The following is an 18,566-nucleotide window of genomic DNA, read 5'->3' as shown; positions in this document are numbered from 1 at the left end:
TTGTTTCATTTATTTTGCTAAGACTAAAGAATGAATAAACTAATTTCTTCTCATCCAGAGCCCACTGAAATAAATGGATATCTTGACTAATTTCTCCACCATGCTTGAGTTCTGATGTTGATGTTTAGAAAAGTCTGTTACAGGAATTTGTATAATCACCCCTAATTTACTCAAATGCTAATAATCACCTCGAAAGGTCCTGTCTGTCCAGAGAGAACTGCCTTAACCAGTCCCAGTCAGTATGTACATATTTAAAGGAAATGGTTGCGCTTCCTGGACATGAGAAGCTTAACATATATTCAGAGATGCACTGCAGCCACAAGTGTGGGAGATGACAAAAAGCTCCTTCTTTCCACCCCTCTGTGCCCCAGTTTATCTGGAGTTAGAGTATTTGTACTATCACCCTTTGACTTGACTGCTCCTGTGTGTTTTGGGATGGGTATGACTGAATGAATATGGGCTTGATTCTTTCTTTTCGTTTCCAGCTAAAGCTACAAAACCTGTTCTGTTGCCTTTCTTCCCATAATGAAGGAAGCAGAATCTGTATGGATCCCTGTTGCTTTATTGGCTCACATTAGCAGCTGATATGAAAAGGGATTATAGTCTCTGAAAGCGATTGACAATCATAGAAGAAGTGTTAGGAAAGCCAGAAGAAAACAAAAACATTAGCCAACAAGTTACTGCTGAACTGGCAGGGTTTGCAGTAAATGTACTTTAGCTGTCTTTGAGGATTAAAAAAAAGGCAGGAAAAAAAAAAGGCAAGCCTAACACATAGTGAGATTGTATTTACAGCAAACATTTCTTGGCCTGGTTCCTCAGCTGTCATGGTTATGACTGTGCAGCTACTGCTGCTGTTGGAACAGGCGGTGAGAGTGTTTTCTTTGCTCTGCTTCCAGTAGTCTCGTCTCTCACACAGATCACACAGGTATGCATGTATCTGCCCTCCTTTGCATAAAACAAAACAAATGCAAAACATGCAACTGTTTTGCTGGGTTTGTTGACTAGACAAGAAGAAACAGAAGAGAGAGTGTGGTGTCTCAAAGTGGCTGCACTGGGGCTAGAACAGATTTTTTTTTTTCCTTTTTTCCTTTTTTTCCTTTTTTTTTTTTTTTTCCCTTTTTTCCCCTTGAGCTTTTAAAGGAAACTGTTGTGAGGTTTAAGGTTTCTCTGCAGCAAACTTCAGAACAGCTTCGTTCTTGGAAAGAGGTGGTGATTTAAGCATGTTCTGAAGTGGTTGCTAAACAGGAATACCAGTGGTAGAGAAACTAGGAAAAGAAGGTGGCACTATTTGTTTTCTTTCCTAAATGAAGCTTCCTAAAAATAGTAGTCACCTAATGCCAATGTTCTACTTTCTCTATTCTTCTTTGCTAGTGAGGGCATCTGTTCTTTCTTTCTACTGCTGTAGGTTAGATGCAAAAAAGGTCATGGTTATTGCTGTGCTGAACATGGCAGTGCCTAAGAGGTACGTGCCTGGCCTGCCTGCAGGCAGGAAAGGGATGGAAAGTTAAACCAAAGCCTAGGCTGGAACCACTGCATACCTGAGATGGGGGAATACATCACTTGTCATTCCCAGTGGTACTGAGAGGTTACTTCAGGTAATTCGTGCTCTTTGGCAGTGCCGTAGCAGAATAGCTGCAGTATCTTAGAGTTTGAGTTTAGAAGTTTAGAGCTTGGTGTGGAATAAGTGGAAATTAATGGTGTAAGTCAAAGTTGGTAGGTTCACTGCCTGGAAATGAACAATACCAAAGATGTTGAGCAAGAGGGCTCTTTGGAAAAGCCTGTGGGATATATCTGAGACTCTGTCTCTGTCCTGGATTTCAGCACCTAATTGTAGCCTGTATTGGACAGCTCTGTATAGCGGAGATTTAGAACCAAAATCTAGTATCTTCTGTTAGGTGCCAAGACCTTTCTTTGGTTTAACTTACAGGCTTATTCTGTGTTTTTAATAACAACCTGGCAAGTTTCCATAACCATTCAGCCAGGATGTGGGAGCTGAAAGGTCATTTCCTGCTAACCAGGAGAGTACCCTGAAATCACATACAGCAGTTAAAACCTTCTGGTCTACAGCTAGGCATGCAAGATTCCTGGGGCCAGAACTAGACATCTGAAGGTGGAGCATGACCACTGCTATGCAGGAAATTCAGTTAATCCAAAGTTTTAGCTTTCCAGGTGAATCCCTCAGCTACTGACCTTATATAGGAACCTGGTTGCTTCTGTGGCTTTTGCATTCTTCTACAGTGGCCCAGTTAAATACCACCTGCCTGAGAAACTGAAATACACATCTTCCAATTCATAGGATTTCTCTTGTATGTCTAATTATGATATTAAACAGCCACAATTTTAACAGCAGAACCACAGGCTTTTAATGTTATTTCATGGCCGCAAGTGCTCAGCTTTGCGTTGGATTCAGTGTTATCACTGGCAGGTGCATTTAGAGCATGCTTGCTAGATTGGGCCTGTAAGATTTGCTCCTTTCTCACAAATATGTGTGTAATTAATGGATCCCAAGTAGACTTCTGGTTGAAACTTGGTGCTCAATGGAGATTTTAGTATTTCCCTTCCTGGGTACTCAAGATCTTTGGAAGAATTTTTAGGGTTTCTTCTGAATGTGTAGGTGGAGCTCAGCAAAACTGCTTTTTTAGGTTGGGTTTTGTTTTGGTTTTTTTTGTATTTTCCTTCATTTCTCAGTGTTTCTTTTTCATCTTTTTGACCAAAACAGAAGTGGAATCTCCCCACCCCTGAACACTGATACTATTATTTAGCATTACACAGTAATTGTATGTGGTAAATATACTATGAATATAACTATATAAGCAGCTTTTAAAACTTAATATTGAATTAAGATATGTTAAACTGATTGCATAGAGTTTGTTTTTTTAAATAATCCAGGTTGCATTCTGGAAGCTGACAGACTGATCCTCTACTCACACCATCCTTCCGTATCTCTTTTCCTCCCAGAAAATAACTGCAGATATCCAAGAATAGCAGCAGCTTTTGTACCAGTATTCTTTGTAGAAAGTGATTATTTCTCACAAACCAAGTGATTGACACAAACATAAAGTAACTGTGCTTAAGGTACCAAAGATTAATGCGAGTTGTTCCTCCCCTTTTTCCCCACCAAGGAAAGCCCCCACTTTTCCATACTATTTATGAAGCTGCAGTAGATGTTTCTCCTCTTACAGTGTTTTGCTCCATCAACAGAATCTTCTGAAAGAAGGAATATGTTCTCCCAGCAGAATAATGCCTTTGGAATACAGCTTTTTTTATTGTGCATCTAAAGTGGGTGCTAAATGTAAACAGTTGGGTTTGGTTTGTTTGTTTGGTTGGTTTTTTTCCTGCAAAAAAAAACTTTAAGAATTGGAGCTAAATAAAAATCTAGGAAGCAAATGAAAATATGAAAACTGTCCCTTGCTTGGCAGCAATCACTGAATGTCCTTGAAACACATAGTATTAGCACCTTCCGCAAACTATTCAAGTAGGTTTACAACACAAGTAGCACTTTTAATTTGTTATTGCAGATTCATGACTGAGGGCACTGGTGAATGCAAAAGTCTGGTGCTGAGGGCACAGCAATTATTTTGGCAATCTATATGTGATGCTTTCACAGATTATCTGTTGTCTAATTCATTGTAAATGCTCTGCTGTAGGAATAAGACATTCAGCACATCTTTAAATCATGGGAATGTTGTGTATGCAACTGCAAAATGTGTGCAGTTTTTAAATTGTATTTATTTTGATTTTCACATCTTGTCTGTGTCTTAAATCTACTTTCTGTGTTCCACTCTTTGTAAGGACAGCCTATATGCAGTTGCTTCTTTCTGACCTAAAGGCAGTTCTTTTAGCGGAGAAGATACACCAGCTTCACAGTCCAGTCTCATGGTCAAGAATCCCAGTAAATCAGTGATCTGCTCTGCTGGCTCTAGCACATACTGTTGCTTACATTCTTTTTTCACACTCTCTCATCCTCTTGAATCGTCCTGTGGAATGGAAAGGTTCTGTACTTTGTGCAGCTTTATTATGGCTTCTTGTTGTGAATATTGATTGTTGTGCTCCAAAGTAATTCAAGCAGACTCTCCAATGCTGGTTTCATTAGCAAGGGTAGACTATTTTGAATTCAGTGGCTGGGGAGGATATGCTTTTGAATTTTAAGTATGGAAAGCTTTGAGGATGTATTTTTGTCCATATGTGTGAAAACCTGGTTATTTTTAAAAAAGTAAAATAACATTTTATTAATGTTTGACCTCAAGGCTACTTTGAGATCTAATAACATCTCACCAGGCAAAACCCCAGGCCCTGTATTGAGATTTGCTGTCTTTTGGCCTCTATTCAGCGGTCTCCATATAATTGATTCTCTTCCAGTTTTTATATTGCACAATTTATGGTAATATTGAGGATTTTCTTCATCAGAATTTTAAGTGGTTTGAATAACATCCATCATGTTATTTTCTTCCGTAATCCTTTTTCTGAAGGGCTTAGACTGGCCCCTAGAAGTTCCCTTTTGTGTACAAAAAAGCGTTGTACATTATACTGAAGAAATAATTTTCTGACCTTTTTAATCTAGTGATTCTTAGTTTAAGCACTAATTTAAAATCAGTGTGTCTATGATGGGCGTAAAATGGTGCCTATATTAGTCTGTTCCAATAAGGAATTTATTAATTTTATAATTATACTGGAATATGAACTGAAGCTTAAAGAAGTTAAATAACTTGCGAAGAGAATTAGGAACATTGCTTTCAGTTGTATAGCTTAAGCATTCAGGTTTTAACACCATTACAGAAATATAGTTTAAAATACATACAGGGAGTGGGCTTAATAAACTTATCCTGTTTGATATTTGTTGTCAACATTTCCTTCCATGTCAATATTTCCTTCTGTTACTATTGTAGGGAAAATCTGAATCAGACAGCATATATAAATTGGGTCCTGATAATATTTCTTTAAAAATGTGTTGCTGGGTTTGATAGCTAAACAGTGGTTTTGCCTTTCTGTGCATTAGTAGGGAGAGCTCAAAGTGAATTTACAGTTTAGATGATGTACTTAACATAGCTGCATCACCCTGGTGATTACTTGAATTAGACGATGTGTTGCTAGCCTACTTTCTTCTGATTTGTTTACCTTTATATTATTTTACTTTTGTGCTTAATTTTATTGCTAAAAGACATAGGAATGGAAACTTGCCTTATTTCATGTTTGTGTTCCAGATGCCAGATGAACTATAGAGAGCTCTGTATCATAGAACAGGAAAAAAAAAGGTGGTGTATTTCTGAAGAAATATTTCTGCAAATATGTAGTGCAGACTGTTTGTGGGTCAAGGGTAGAGAGCAGCAAATCAAAGATCAGTGTCAAGACTGACTGCATAATAGAAGTTTGCTTCTCCAACTGTCACGTTTTAAAGAATAACTGCTTTGAATCCCTGAGATACAGGAATCTCAGCTCACGAAAGCTCCTTGTAGTAACAACTTGAATGTAGTGGAATGTAGTGGAAGAGTCTTTTATATGCAGTAGTGCTGTTACAGTCTTCAGCAGTTGTGTGGGGAATGCACAGAACTATTCCTTTTCAGTCATCCCCAGAGACTGTCCCCAGGCTCTTGTGGACATGCCAGGTTGCCCCATAGCCGTGTGCCATCTTCTCTTTGGGATGACATAACATTGACTGAGCTTTCTGAAGATGACTAGAAGCCCAGTGTTGAGTGCCGTTCCTCCGTCTCCTGGAGCGCACCATAGAGAATAACCTCTTTATTGTTGTCTTCTGGGAGTTGTTTAGTTTTGTAGGTTATATAAATGAAGGTGATGGAAACTTCAGGCAACTGCATTTGCTTTCAGTTCTTAATATTATTAAGAGCCATGAGGGAGGAGGAGGTGGCCAGTTTCTGTTTTGGTTGTTGAATTGAATAGGACCCTGGCTTTCTTCATAGGCAATTATTTCTAAAAGCTACTCTTAGCCTATATTGAGAAAGAATAGGAAAATTCCCTTCTCTTTATGGAAATCTTGGGAGCAAACTGTTCTTATGCTTCACCTCAATTTCGCTCTGAACTTGGCAGATCAAGCTGCTCAGAAATACCTTCAAGGGAATTTGAACCATTGCAGTGCATCTGTTTTTCATGGTGTTAAATGCAAGGCTTTGAGATTGCTGGAGCGTCAGAGAACAAGTCAAAGGGGCAGACTTCTGTGTTCTGAAAGTGTTGTATTAGTCTGTATTCAGAAAGAAGAGTTGTATTAAGCACTATGGAATATCATGCTGTGGTACAAGTAGCTATTTCACTACCAGAGAGAAAGTTTTGTAGGGAATGAAAATCTTCTGGTTTATGTCTGGGGAATGTCTCCTATATCAAATGTTTATGAAAATAACTGAAAATATTTTTAAATTAAAATGCCATACTTCCTTATGTTATTCCTAAATTAACTGTTTTCTTACATCGTGAAACTACTTATTTGTCCCCAATGTCTGTGTATGCTTAAGCAGAATCTTAAAGTAATTTTTCAAGGAAAGATTTTAAAATATTTATCTTCTACTAACAGATATAAATATATGTAAACAGTTCTATGCATATTCATTTAACAACAGCATTTCTTACCTTTACTTTGTTCTGCAGTTTGCATGTATTAAATAATTTGTATACACAACAAAGTAGTTAGGAGGAGTGGGGATCTGGCAGGAATAGGCCCTAAGATGCCTGCAGTGTAGCTCTTGGTACTTTTCTGATACTGGTGTTCAGAGTTTGCCTGACTGCTGCCAACTCTGCACCTGCAGTGCTGCTTGATTGAAACTCTGCATGTATTCCCCTTAATAAGAACAAATAAATAATGTCTTCTGTTATTTACCAAACACCAGGATTACTTCAAAACCGCAAGTAGCAATCCCTTTTCTGTGCTAATATTCTGTCATTTCTGCCTCATGTACAGTGGATGCTCAGGCTTCATTCGTCAGCAGGAATGCCCTCTGTACCTCTGTGCTCTACCTTGGGCTTAACTTGCTGTTTGGAACCCTTACTCAATGCATGTCTGGTATTTTGATTATGAATTGTCACATAAACAGAGTGATTGATTAAAGTAATTTACATGGGAGCATTTGTGGTGTTTCTGAACAAGAGAAAATACACAGAAGCACATGGCACTTAATTACATCGCTTAACAATAAATGTCAAGTTAAACCTTTTTAAAAAAAGATGAATGCTATACTTAAGGAAAGTGCAATTACATTTCTACGGTTTGAAATGTTGTACACACTGTATATATTAGAGGGGCAAAGATATTAACACTTCTGTACATGCAAAAGTGCTGACAGATTTCGGATGCTATAAGCCAGGCTTTTGTAACCGCTGTCCGCTTATTGCTTGCACGGGGAACTCGTTTACTGTAATGTGCTGTTAATCTGAGCTCATTTACTTGTATGCAGCCACATTTGCATACAGACGCACTTCTCAGAACTGATTGAGAACATGAGGACTAGTGATTCTGATTTGGTAAATTGTTGCATATAAGCAGGATTTGCATTCAAATTGATGTTTTATATCACAGCCTGATTATATGTCCCATTCTAATATTGTTGAATGGATGGCAATAGTAGATTTCAGAAAGCCACTCCTCTGATTGTATGTTCCAGTTCAAAATTTAATTAAAAATGTCTTCCCCCCCCCTTTTTTTCTCCTTTGCTGAAATTTAGTAACAGACCTAGAATTTCTTCTCTTATCATTAAGAGTGTACACTTCTACAACAAATCATTATACCTTCCAATTACATTCAATAATTTGTTTAGCAACAGACTGCCATACTGCTTCTGTGTTAGTGGAGGAGCAACTGAACTCCATAATGTTCATCGTCATCTTCTGGAAGAACAGAAGAAAGTAAGAGGAAGTCTACAAAGAGAAATTGGATGAGGTGCAGAGTTGTCTGAGCAAATCCACGTCTTGAGGACACTGCTCGCTACTGGGCAAAAACGTTAGTTCAGGTCTTTTCAGCAATTATAGCTATGTTGTGGTGGTGCAGCTCTCCAATCTCACCTCGAATTACAAATGAAAAAGAAGAGAGTAAAATTGTGAGGATAACTGACTCCATCCAAAATGAAAAGCAAGATTAGTTCTAATAAGGAGTGGTTTTCCAATGTAGTTTGCCAACTGGCTTCCACCAGTTCAGTGCCACAGCAGTTGCGTAACGCAGAGAGGTGTGTGGAGGCATCTGCACCGGTGCCTCTTCTGAACTTGTGTGACAAAGCCTGCCTTCCTGCTACAGTGCACAGCAGCAGCACATCCTCTCCACTGCTGCTGGCATGGTGTAGCTTCTCCATTTTTCTGTGCTAGATTTAGAAGCATTATAATGGAGCACAATTAATTTGATAAGGACACCTCATTTCTTTCCTTTTTTTTTAATCCATGAATTTGAACAAAATATATGAAATAAGATGGTTTCAATGCCATAAATTAAATAAAGCGTTATAATTTAATTGCTCTGTTAAGAGTATTTTTTCTGTTGCCTAGCAATGAAATTTACCATGAGATTCACCATGTGCTTAAGATTCCATTATTAATTTCTGTTTTCAGGGGTTTATAACTTTAATAAGAATCATTACTCATAGGGAAGTCCAGAAAGTGCATATTAGAAGTTATTTTCATTTTTATGGGGTCACTTAATAAGGAAGCTTGAGGCAGAAAGCTCTGGTGCCCACTGATTTCTGTACCCATTCTTTCATTCTTCTACATGTGGTAAACTTTCAAAGTAACTTCTCGAATAACAGTTGTTTTGTGAAGCAGTAAGCTATTTATACACGTGTTCTTTTACTTCAAAATTTCCACATGGAGACATGTTTACCAAGGCAGCTACCTCTGCTTAGACAAACAGCAGCCGCTTTGTGCTTCCCCACAAAACTGAACATCTGGTAAAGGCTTTGAGCACTGGTGTTTAAGATCTTCTCCGTCAGTGTTCCGCATAGTAGTGGAATAGGTCTAGATGTTTACTTCAGGGAACTGTGCTTGCTAGGTAGGAGGATCACATGGAGCTTGGTGCAGGAGACTAGTGCTGGAAGAGGCTGGAGGAGCAGAACCTCTTTTAACAGTGAAAAGAAAAGTTATAGGGCAGGACCAGAAAGTCACCTTGTTCCACAAAGGAGCTAGCTTAAAGTTAGGGCCAGCAAGTATATGCAAAACCAGACAGCTTTTAACTATGGGAAGAAAACCCGGTGTACTTATTTTTTTTATGCAAATGACCTCTAATAAGGGTGGGATTTGGATTGTCGTGTACTACTCCCATGAGGCAGTACTGTGCCTAAAAGGACATGAATTTTTTGTTTATGGAGAAAAGGTCTGAAAAGTAAAAAAAGAAGAATATGATTACTGGACTTATAAATTTGGATTTAACAAAAGATGCCAGGATCAGCCTTTATGAAGAGATAGGGGAAAAAAGGTATTTTGAGTTAATACTTTTAAAAAAGTAAAACACTTTATACTGTAGTGTTTCAAAATGGTTGTGATTATTGTGAAAGATATGATTTTGCATATTGAGATTTATGCAATTAACTATTTATAGAGGATCTGTGTGTTTAGTTGCGAATCTTTAAGGAACTTGACTCCTGTTGTAAACTACTACTTTTTAACATCTATAATTTCAGTTTGTCACCTTTACAATGGTTAATTCTTAATTAAGAAACGCGGAAATTTAAAGTTCATGCCTTCAAGTGAGCCAAGTGACTTTCCCGGGAAAAGGAGGCATTCACCAGCACTGGCATTTATCTTGCTTTATAACTAAGCAAGATTAATAAAGAAAAACAAAATAAAAACCAGATTTATTTTTTCTTTTTTTTTTTTAGATAAACTGTCTTCTCTACCCTATGCTTACATTTTAGCACATACATTTTTGCACATATATGTAATCTTTATTTGGGTTTACATAGTCTTAATATGATTATGAATGTCAATTACTTTTAGAAATCTGCTAGGTATATATTATTTTTGTTGACAAAATACAGATAATATAGATCAGTATTAAATATGAAAAAGTGAAGTGCAGTGTTTGCTGTGGTTAACATAAGTTGCATTTCCTGTTTAGCAAGACTGTCTTTAGCACCATTTAGTGCTCCTGCAGCCTTCGTATAGAAAATGAGAAAGGGGAGGTGTGCCTGAGAGTCCCTAATTTAGATGTCTAAAGTTAGAATTTGCAACTAACCTTCCCCATCCCCCTTCTCCGATAAGTGCTCTGAAATCTTCCATCTTCATCAGTCTGCCTAGAAAAATTCGATTTCTCACTGGAGTGCTGCACTGGGTTAGTAGTCTGGATTTCACATTGCTTGTGCTTCCCAAGAAGATCATCATCCATGCAAGAACTGAGTGAAAATGAATGAGTGTTCCCCTGTAGGGTCTAACACTTCAGGACAACAACTGGGGGACTGGAAAAACAGCAATTGTTTTTGCTGTTAAATTGACAGTGAGGGAATGTGTAAAATAAAAGAGAAAGTAAAATTCTCTTCTTTGGTATTGTCCTGTATTAAAGCAGCTCATACTGTTGTATCTTATATATCAGAAACATACTGTATTTGAACATACCCATTTGTGGGTCTTTATTTTTAATGCGGTTATGATTTTCCAAAAATTCTATAGTGCAGAGACAAAAGACCTAGTATATCTTGGCTTTATATTATACAGAGTAAGCCTAGGACCATTTCTGTTCTTATGAAGAGAACATTTATTGCAGTATACAGTTCTCTAAAGAGAGTTATTTGGCTCTCCTCGAAATCTGTCCTAGTAAAGAGGGAAAGAGTCACTTCATTCTCATACCTAATATCTTTAGCCTTATCTTTAATGGTCACTCTCATGCCTAGCAACCAGTATAGTTTTTTTATTGTGTGATCTTATATATGTTGTAAGTTTAAATAATTATGCCTTGTGATTTTCATTTAACAAATCTGTTGTGTGTTGGTTGTGCTTTTTGTTCCTCTTCCCCTCCAAGCTCTTTTTACTAGAAAAAAAATCAATATACATATCTCTACCTTTGTAACAACAAACCAGGAAAAAAAATTACTAAAGTTTTATATAGAGTTTCAAAGAAGTGTTAAGAAGCACGCAAAATTGGTTTTAAATTAATGGAAACAATTTCTAAGCTGTATTGGTTGCACAAACCCCAGAGTTTTAGCCTGAATTTTACCTAACATTTGCTTCTAACCTGTGATTAAGCAGCTGCAAAGTAAAAGTCTTAATTTAAGTTGTTGCTTCTTTTTTTGGATGAAAGATTCCAATAAGGGATTATGCTCATAAACTTAATTAAGTTGCGCTCATAGTTTTGAGTAATCTGCAAATACTGCATCTCTTAGAAAAATGCCTTGGTCCTGTACTGAAAGTGTGACTAAAAGGGCATCTTTTGGGGTGTCCTTGGTTCATTTGTCTTTTGCATTACAGGAAACAAGGACTGCAATAAAACATAAAGTGCCTTAAGTAAAAGCATTTCAAACCTCCAATATACATTTTTATTGTTGTCTTCTAGGTTGACTGGGGTCAACTCGACTATTTAGTAATTGACATGCCACCTGGAACTGGAGATGTACAGCTGTCAGTTTCACAGAATATTCCAATTGCAGGTACATGTTTTGCTTGACTGTTTTGGAGATTTGGAGTTACTAAGTCTGGTAGCTTTAGAAAAATCTTATTTTAAAATGCTGCTCAAAAATACTTTTAATTGTTTTGCTAACACACTAAGAAACTGTTCTGTCAGTTGTGTGGTGATGAAAAATGCTATCAATGATTTTTAACATGTTAGCATTATGACTGTATTACTTTGCTTTAAAGTAACTTGCAAAAAGATTGAGAAATATAGCAGTACTCTTGAGGGAAAGGCAGTCATGCCAAACACTGGCAAGGTTAGTAGTAGAAAATATTTTGTCTGTATCCACTGCATAATAAAGCTAATAAAGCAGTTTGTCTTCATGATTGCTTTTTAATTGGAAGCTGACAGTGTAGTTAATGGACACCTTTCATTCAGATAAACTATGCAGCACTGTAATACACTAATGCATTCTTTTTCTTCTTGTGTTGTTCTACTTTTTCTAGGGGATTTAAACTTCTTAATCTTGAGCTATGTAGGCTGCCTTCTAATCTCATTGGTTTCAACAGGAGTCAGAAATACTGCTTCTGAAAGAATGCTGAACGTCTCATGAGATGTAATGGTTTATTACCTGTCTGACATACTTCAACAGAAGCAGTTGTCAATAGCCAACATAATCAGTGCTAGGAACTCAGTGGTAAAAGAGACAAAGCAATCTTTACAGTTCCAGGAATAATTCAGTAATTGCTGTGGCTCTTCACCAGGAGGGTAGGGCAGTGCTAGAACATGTTACCCAAAGAGTCCACAAGATCTCTATCTAATAGAGATTGAGATCTCTATCTCTATCTCAATCAGTCCGCAGTTGTCTGGATTGTACTAGACAAAGCCCTGGCTGGCCCCGTCTAGTGTTGCCTGTACATGACCTCCAGAGGCCTTTTCTAACCAGAAATTCTGTGATTCTGAGTTATTAAAGAATCAGTGGGACAGTTTGCTTCACTTCGTGGTGATAGCACATAAATATGTTGGTACAAACCTAAAATGGGAGCATCTTTTGCTGCTCTTACTCTTTTCTGATCATAGACTAGCTCTTGCACAGGCAAGCCCTCGTTCCCCCTGATGCTCCTTTCTCTCTGCACTTTGATGGCGGTAACGCGTGGGATGAAGTCACTAAATACTAAATTTGTCAAACTATTTTACTTGCATGTAGAACTCTTACCAGGTTGCCTGATAAGTTTAGTGAATAAAGAGTTGTGTATCTCTAAAAGTTAATAGGATAGGATAGAAGAGTTAGCTATGGATATAGATAGAAAGACTGGTAGGCATTATAGACATGCCCATATATAAATGCACTAGAGCTAATGGAATTCAGGATGTACATCCCAGTTTCACAGCAAAACCATCACCACTGTTACAGCGCAGTGAAGTGTACAGCGCAGGAATGAAAGGAGCCCTTAAACAATCAGGCGATGCCTTGTATCTTTTCGTTAACACAGTCATGTCTCAGCTGCAGTCATCCATGATATTTTCAGTTACTTATTTTTCTACAAGCCAAAACTTTTGACAAATTGTTAAACTTAGTGCTAAGGCTGCATGGTGGTATCTCATAATCTTCTGTGATGCCAAGTTCAGAAAAACTTCACATTTGAGTTTTATATGTCAAAAGATTTAAGGCACATACTAACTCAGCCATAACCCTATTGCCCCAAAATTATTAACAGCCGTGGAAGGTTCTCTCTGCTGTCTGTGGTTGTGTTGCATGGTGGAAGGGAGCAAAACAGAGCTGCGATGAAGGATTTAATGATTTTTTTTTTCCCATAAGAAGCAGAAGTGGAAGCTTCTAGTGCCTTAGCTTATCTGTGACCTGGAGCACATGACGTAAAGCAAACCATGATTCAGGGCTTTTCTGACATTTTTTGTGCGAGTATGCACTTTTACAACTTCCTAACTGAAGACAGGATTTTTATTTGAATTCTGAAATGGCTTCACATTGTTACCACAGTTGCTCAGTCAGCTTATTACTTCATTAATCCTAACTTCATAACATGAGGAGTGATAGTAGCGCTTTACATTTGTCTTTCTCATTAGTTGGTTTTGTTGAGCACGTTGGGGTCAACTCTTGCAATTTAAAAAAAAAAAGTGTATTGTGCTTTTGATGAAGACAAGCACAGCAGACAAGGCCTGGTAACATTTGTAATTCCCTGTATTCTTAGTGGTTCAATGAATTTTAGTGAGTTAGAGAGAATTTTCTGTTGTGTCTTGTGGGTGTTTTCCATTGTCAGTGGAAGAGGTTCTTTTTGTGTGTTAGAGCTTGAACTGTGCTTTCTTCTTTTATTCTTGTTACTTGGTTTCTGTCTCTGTGACAGTCCATAGCCTTGTTTAGCATGCTTTTATTTTCTTCACCTTGTTCCTTTCAGGGGTACAGAAGACAGTCTTATAAATCTCGATGATGATGTCTTTGGAGCAGTCTGCAGAATTCTGCTGGTTTTGTGGGCTCCCTCTGCATTTGCAATTCATGTTTCTAAGCTGTGTGTTCTCTTTTTTTTGGTTTTTTTTGGTGTGGTGTTTTTTTGTTTTGTTTTTTTTTTTCCCCCAGAAAATATTTGGTGTTTCGCCATTCTGTTCCCTCTCTGGTTTTCTTGTTCTTTCTTTATCCTTTGATATTAGTGGCATAATTTCTTTCTTTTTCCTCCTAGACAGCATGTTACATATTATTTAGAAGTGCTTTATCTAGTTTGCATGAAAGTTGTACTTTGATTTGCATGCATGCATATGTGAGATAGAGTATTTGCATTATGGTTTCTTCATTATTTATCTGTGGCTTCCTAGGGGTAGACAGTATAGAAGATTTTTATTCTGCCTCTAAATAAATTTACAAAACCTGCACACATGTTTTTGCCAGCCACTTAATGATTTTTCTGTGAGTGTGAGAAAGAACACCAGTAAAGATGTTTTTTTGGGGGACAGCTTTGCCCAGATGGGGCATGAAAAACTGGAGCATTGCAGTATCTGACAACAAGAGAAGGACAGAGAGGATGTATGAAATGGTATTGAGTTTTAATTTTAGAAGACTTTTTTTTTTTATCCTGCGTCACAGGTACCTTAACTTTCTTGAGTCAAAAAGAGATTAGAGCAATAACTAACAGGTAGAAGCAAACACAACAAAATGTGTTTCCAGCCTAGTTGATTCTATGATTCTATGTCTTATAGTTCTAGTTGTCATTAAAAAGAATATCAGTCTTGCTGGAGTGACAGTTTTGTGTGGGTACTTTTCCTTCTTTAAAAGAAAATGAAAAAGGAAACTACCGAGACTTTAATTTTTTATTGTATTATTTTTAGTCACCTTACAAGGAGATGCATCTTATTTAACATGTTATTCTTTAATCATCTGTAGCTTTTCTCATGTTTCCTCAACAAACTGGTAGATGAGAAATTACATAGTAGCTTGAAAATGTGATACATATTTCTGCTCAACCAGCACTTCTCTCTTCAGATGCAAGTCTGCTTTGCAGATAGAAATCCACAGTCAGTCTGGAGAAAAAGGCTTTGTTTATGGTCTGTTGTTTCTTCATTAGTATTTAGTTCTATTTCTTCACTTCGACTTTGTTCTTCTGTTTCATCTTTAGCATTAGATGTGTAGAAGTAGGTTCTTTATCATGTATTGACCATCCATGCTTGGGAAAGTTGAAGTGTCCTTAGATGTTTTTCAGCTTTTAAAGCACAAGGGGTTTCAGATGACGTTATGATGTTTGATATCAAGGTACAGTGTGAACTACAGATACTATGAAGAGTAAGGCTTGTGATTCTTTTGCATTACCTAGTTGCTAAATTCAGAAATCTAAGTGTGTGTATTTATTCAATTATTTAGGTAAAGGAACCATAAATCAAATCAGTAAAATTGGAGATGAAGGATTAGCCTCCTAAAGATCTGGAGAGAAATTTATCATTTTTCTCCCTTTAGAGTTTGAAGGCTGTGGGCAGCTGCAAGGGCAGTTCTGTTGAGAACCAGTCTTAGAGCCTTGCACAAGTGTTTCTTCTTCATGGAGAAGCTGCATTGTGGGGGCTGACTGTTAAATAAATTAGGCTGTCTACTGCCCCTTCTTTATTAATGTTGAAGTGAAGGCTATGTTAGTGAAGCGTGACAGTTGACAGCTCTAGAAACTGCCACTCTGTCTCAATTGACAGAACCAACTCCAGGTTAATACTGGAATTGTTTTATTTGCTAAACTTTGTCATACCACTCTTTTCTTTGGATATCAAGATGCCATGGCAGTGAAAACCATTAGAAATGTACACTTGTCTAGTGGGAAATAGACTGAGACAACCAAATAATTTCACATCTTACTGAAAAATCTTTCAATAATTACAGCAGCAGGCACTGGCCTGAACTGTGTTTCTACAGGAGATCTAAAGGTAAAAGGCTTCATGTTTTATTTCAGTGTCTTAATTTTCCTACCTTTTGGAAATAACTCTTTTTTCCCCAGAAAACATGTATTATTATAACCTTATAATAATAAGCTCTAAAAAGTCTTTTAATAAGAATCAGAAAAGAATTTCTTCAAGATAAGTGAATTGAAAGCAATGTGAATGCTAGTTTATGTTTCTCAAGTTCTGTAAAAGGAGAAGCACTGCCATTGCTAGTCGTACAGGGAATGACTTTTCGTCACCTTTTAGAACGGAGTCACCCATCTTTCAGCAGTATGTAGATCTTAATTATCTATCTCCTGAATATCTTTTGCAGGTAAGGCTGAAATATTTGCCAAAGCAGTTTTTGTTACTTTAAAGAATTGTGATTAAAAGCATTTCTTTTGATGACACTGTTCTGACAGATAGGTTTAAATAAAAACAAAAAGCATATTTCTCTCTGTACTGGTTAAGCATTAAAAGTTTAACTTCTATTCAGACATGTACATTGAAGAGGAAGGAGTAGAAGGGTGCCACCAACTTGAAGACACTTGGCATTTTAAACTCTGAATGAAATGTGACATACCAAACTGGTGAACCAAACTATTTACTCATATTTATGTCAGTGTCACACAGACCAGGCTGTAGGCTTGTGCACGAGTGTGTGGGATTTAGGACAACTGGATCCTGCCTCAACATAAAATAATGTATAAGAACAGGAAATTCCGGGTGATGATTAGACTATTGTTCAGAAATGATCATTAAAAACAACAAAAAAAAGAATTTCAAATAAGATTTTAAAAACTAAAATATTGTTGGATGTGTTATAAAACTATGCAGGAATTATTGTGGGAAAAAAATGGATTACTGAGATAAAGGTGTCTTTATAATCCCCCGGAATTGCAAGCTGAGTAGGTACAGTGCTATTCTCATCTTTTCTGAAGAGAAATGATCAAAAAAACCCGAACCCAATGCTGCAGTACAAGTTGTGTGCAACATACAGTTAAAAGATTAGAGATGTATCTGTATTCTGTCATTGCTCTTTGTGTAACTGTCTGTTTGCCCCTTGTTGAATATTTCTTACTTTGATGCAAATCACAGTTGCAAGGCATCTGATCTTCTTTCCCTTTAGTTTAACAATAACATACAATGTTTCTCTCCATTTCTGAGCTTGCTTTCTTCTTTTGTGGAAGAGGGGCATAATTAGTTCCTACAGTAAATTTTTGAAGATATTTTATGGAAGTCATCTGGGTAATAGTAGATTTTACTTGATCTATTTTTCAATGGCAAATATTTGTAATATCGGATTTTTATGTAGATTTACTCATTCTTTCATGCTCTATTTTGATATTTTAAATAACTGCAGGAAAGGAAGGACCATAGGTTTAGAATAGAGTGAAAAGCAAAAAAAAAACCAACCCGAAAATCTTAGTCACACCAGTGGGGATTTTAAGATAGTTCTTTGTATTAATCCAAATATAATTTGTATGCTGAAACAGTTTTGCTTCTGTTGTCAGAAAAAATGTAGCTGACAAATGCAAATTGTCATCATGGTTATCTTAGCTTTGGACACTCCTGGTACTTCATTATGAAGTGTCAGACTCGGTAGACTCTGTAAACTTAATTTCAAGATCAAAATACAGTATGAATTTACACATTAGTGCCTCACAGTCTTTCAGTATAAATTTAAATTTAACTCTTGGCTCATGGAGATTGATTTAAGACACACTGCCTGTCAAAGCTGAAGTTACTATATATTATGTGCAAGTTCTTTAAATTTTATCATTCCTAAAAACCAGTTTGCAGGTATTGGGGAAAAAAAGCTGTGAAGTATAGAGGCTTTGAAAACTGAGGTTCTCCGAGGTCTGGCAACGTTGGCTAAGTGTATGTTAAGTACGAGATTAGCTCCAGTTGCCTTGTGGCTCTTTTTAGACCAACTATTCTAAATAGGAGGAATAAACGAGCATAGTGTTCAGCTGACAGTTGCAAAAGATGAGAGAAATCCATACTGCATTCTCTCCTTTAGCTATTTATTATGAGATAATAAATGTTTAAATCTGCCCCTTACCACCCTCACCTCTGGCAGGGGAAAGTGGATTGAGTGTGGTCTTTTTCCTGCAGTAGCATCACTCTTTTACCCAGTTCTCCTCTTTACATTAGGACCTCTCATTTAAAAAAAATGTATTCATTTGTCAAACTGTTTGGACTTTGCTCTTGCCTAGTACAATGCTCATTATAATCTGGACATGATTGGCAAATGCCCTTGAAAGCAGGAAGTGGAATGGAGTAGAGTGGAAAAATGCTAATTCAAATTAGCCAAGGAAAAGTGTAAAGTGGCAGCATGTCTGTGAGGGAGTAACTTTTTATTTTATGCCTATACTTTGCAAATAATGCTTGTTCACAGATGTTATTACAAATGTTTTCACTGTTTTCACTTCGCTAAATAAATATTGCATCGTAAATTGTATTAGTGTGACATTTTAACATAGTGAGAGTTGTCTTTCCACGTCTTTCTTCATGTGATCTAGTGTGAAATGGACGTTATAATACTTACTGATCAGTTAGATGAGGGCAGTTTAACTTCAGGGTGACAGCTTTATTCAGCTTGTGATACTCCTTAGCTCAGTAGTTTCACTGACAG

General features: G+C 37.0%; 1 protein-coding gene across 6 annotated transcripts in view; it reads left to right on the top strand.

Moving 5' to 3' along the window:
• NUBPL (nucleotide binding protein like) overlaps positions 1-18,566 on the top strand; it is an 82,796-nt gene that overhangs the window by 40,521 nt on the left and 23,709 nt on the right. For all 6 annotated transcript variants that reach the window (XM_030482864.1, XM_030482860.1, XM_030482861.1 and 3 more), the window contains one exon: positions 11,468-11,561. In XM_030482864.1, the coding sequence (XP_030338724.1) occupies positions 11,504-11,561 (58 nt within the window). In that variant the 5' untranslated portion in view covers positions 11,468-11,503. The remainder of the gene's footprint in view (positions 1-11,467; positions 11,562-18,566) is intronic.

This window comes from Strigops habroptila, chromosome 4, assembly GCF_004027225.2.
Source record: "Strigops habroptila isolate Jane chromosome 4, bStrHab1.2.pri, whole genome shotgun sequence".
NCBI classification, from domain to species: Eukaryota; Metazoa; Chordata; class Aves; order Psittaciformes; family Psittacidae; genus Strigops; species Strigops habroptila.
Note: the sequence above shows the minus strand (reverse complement) of the source record. Positions and strands in the feature narration are given on the sequence as shown.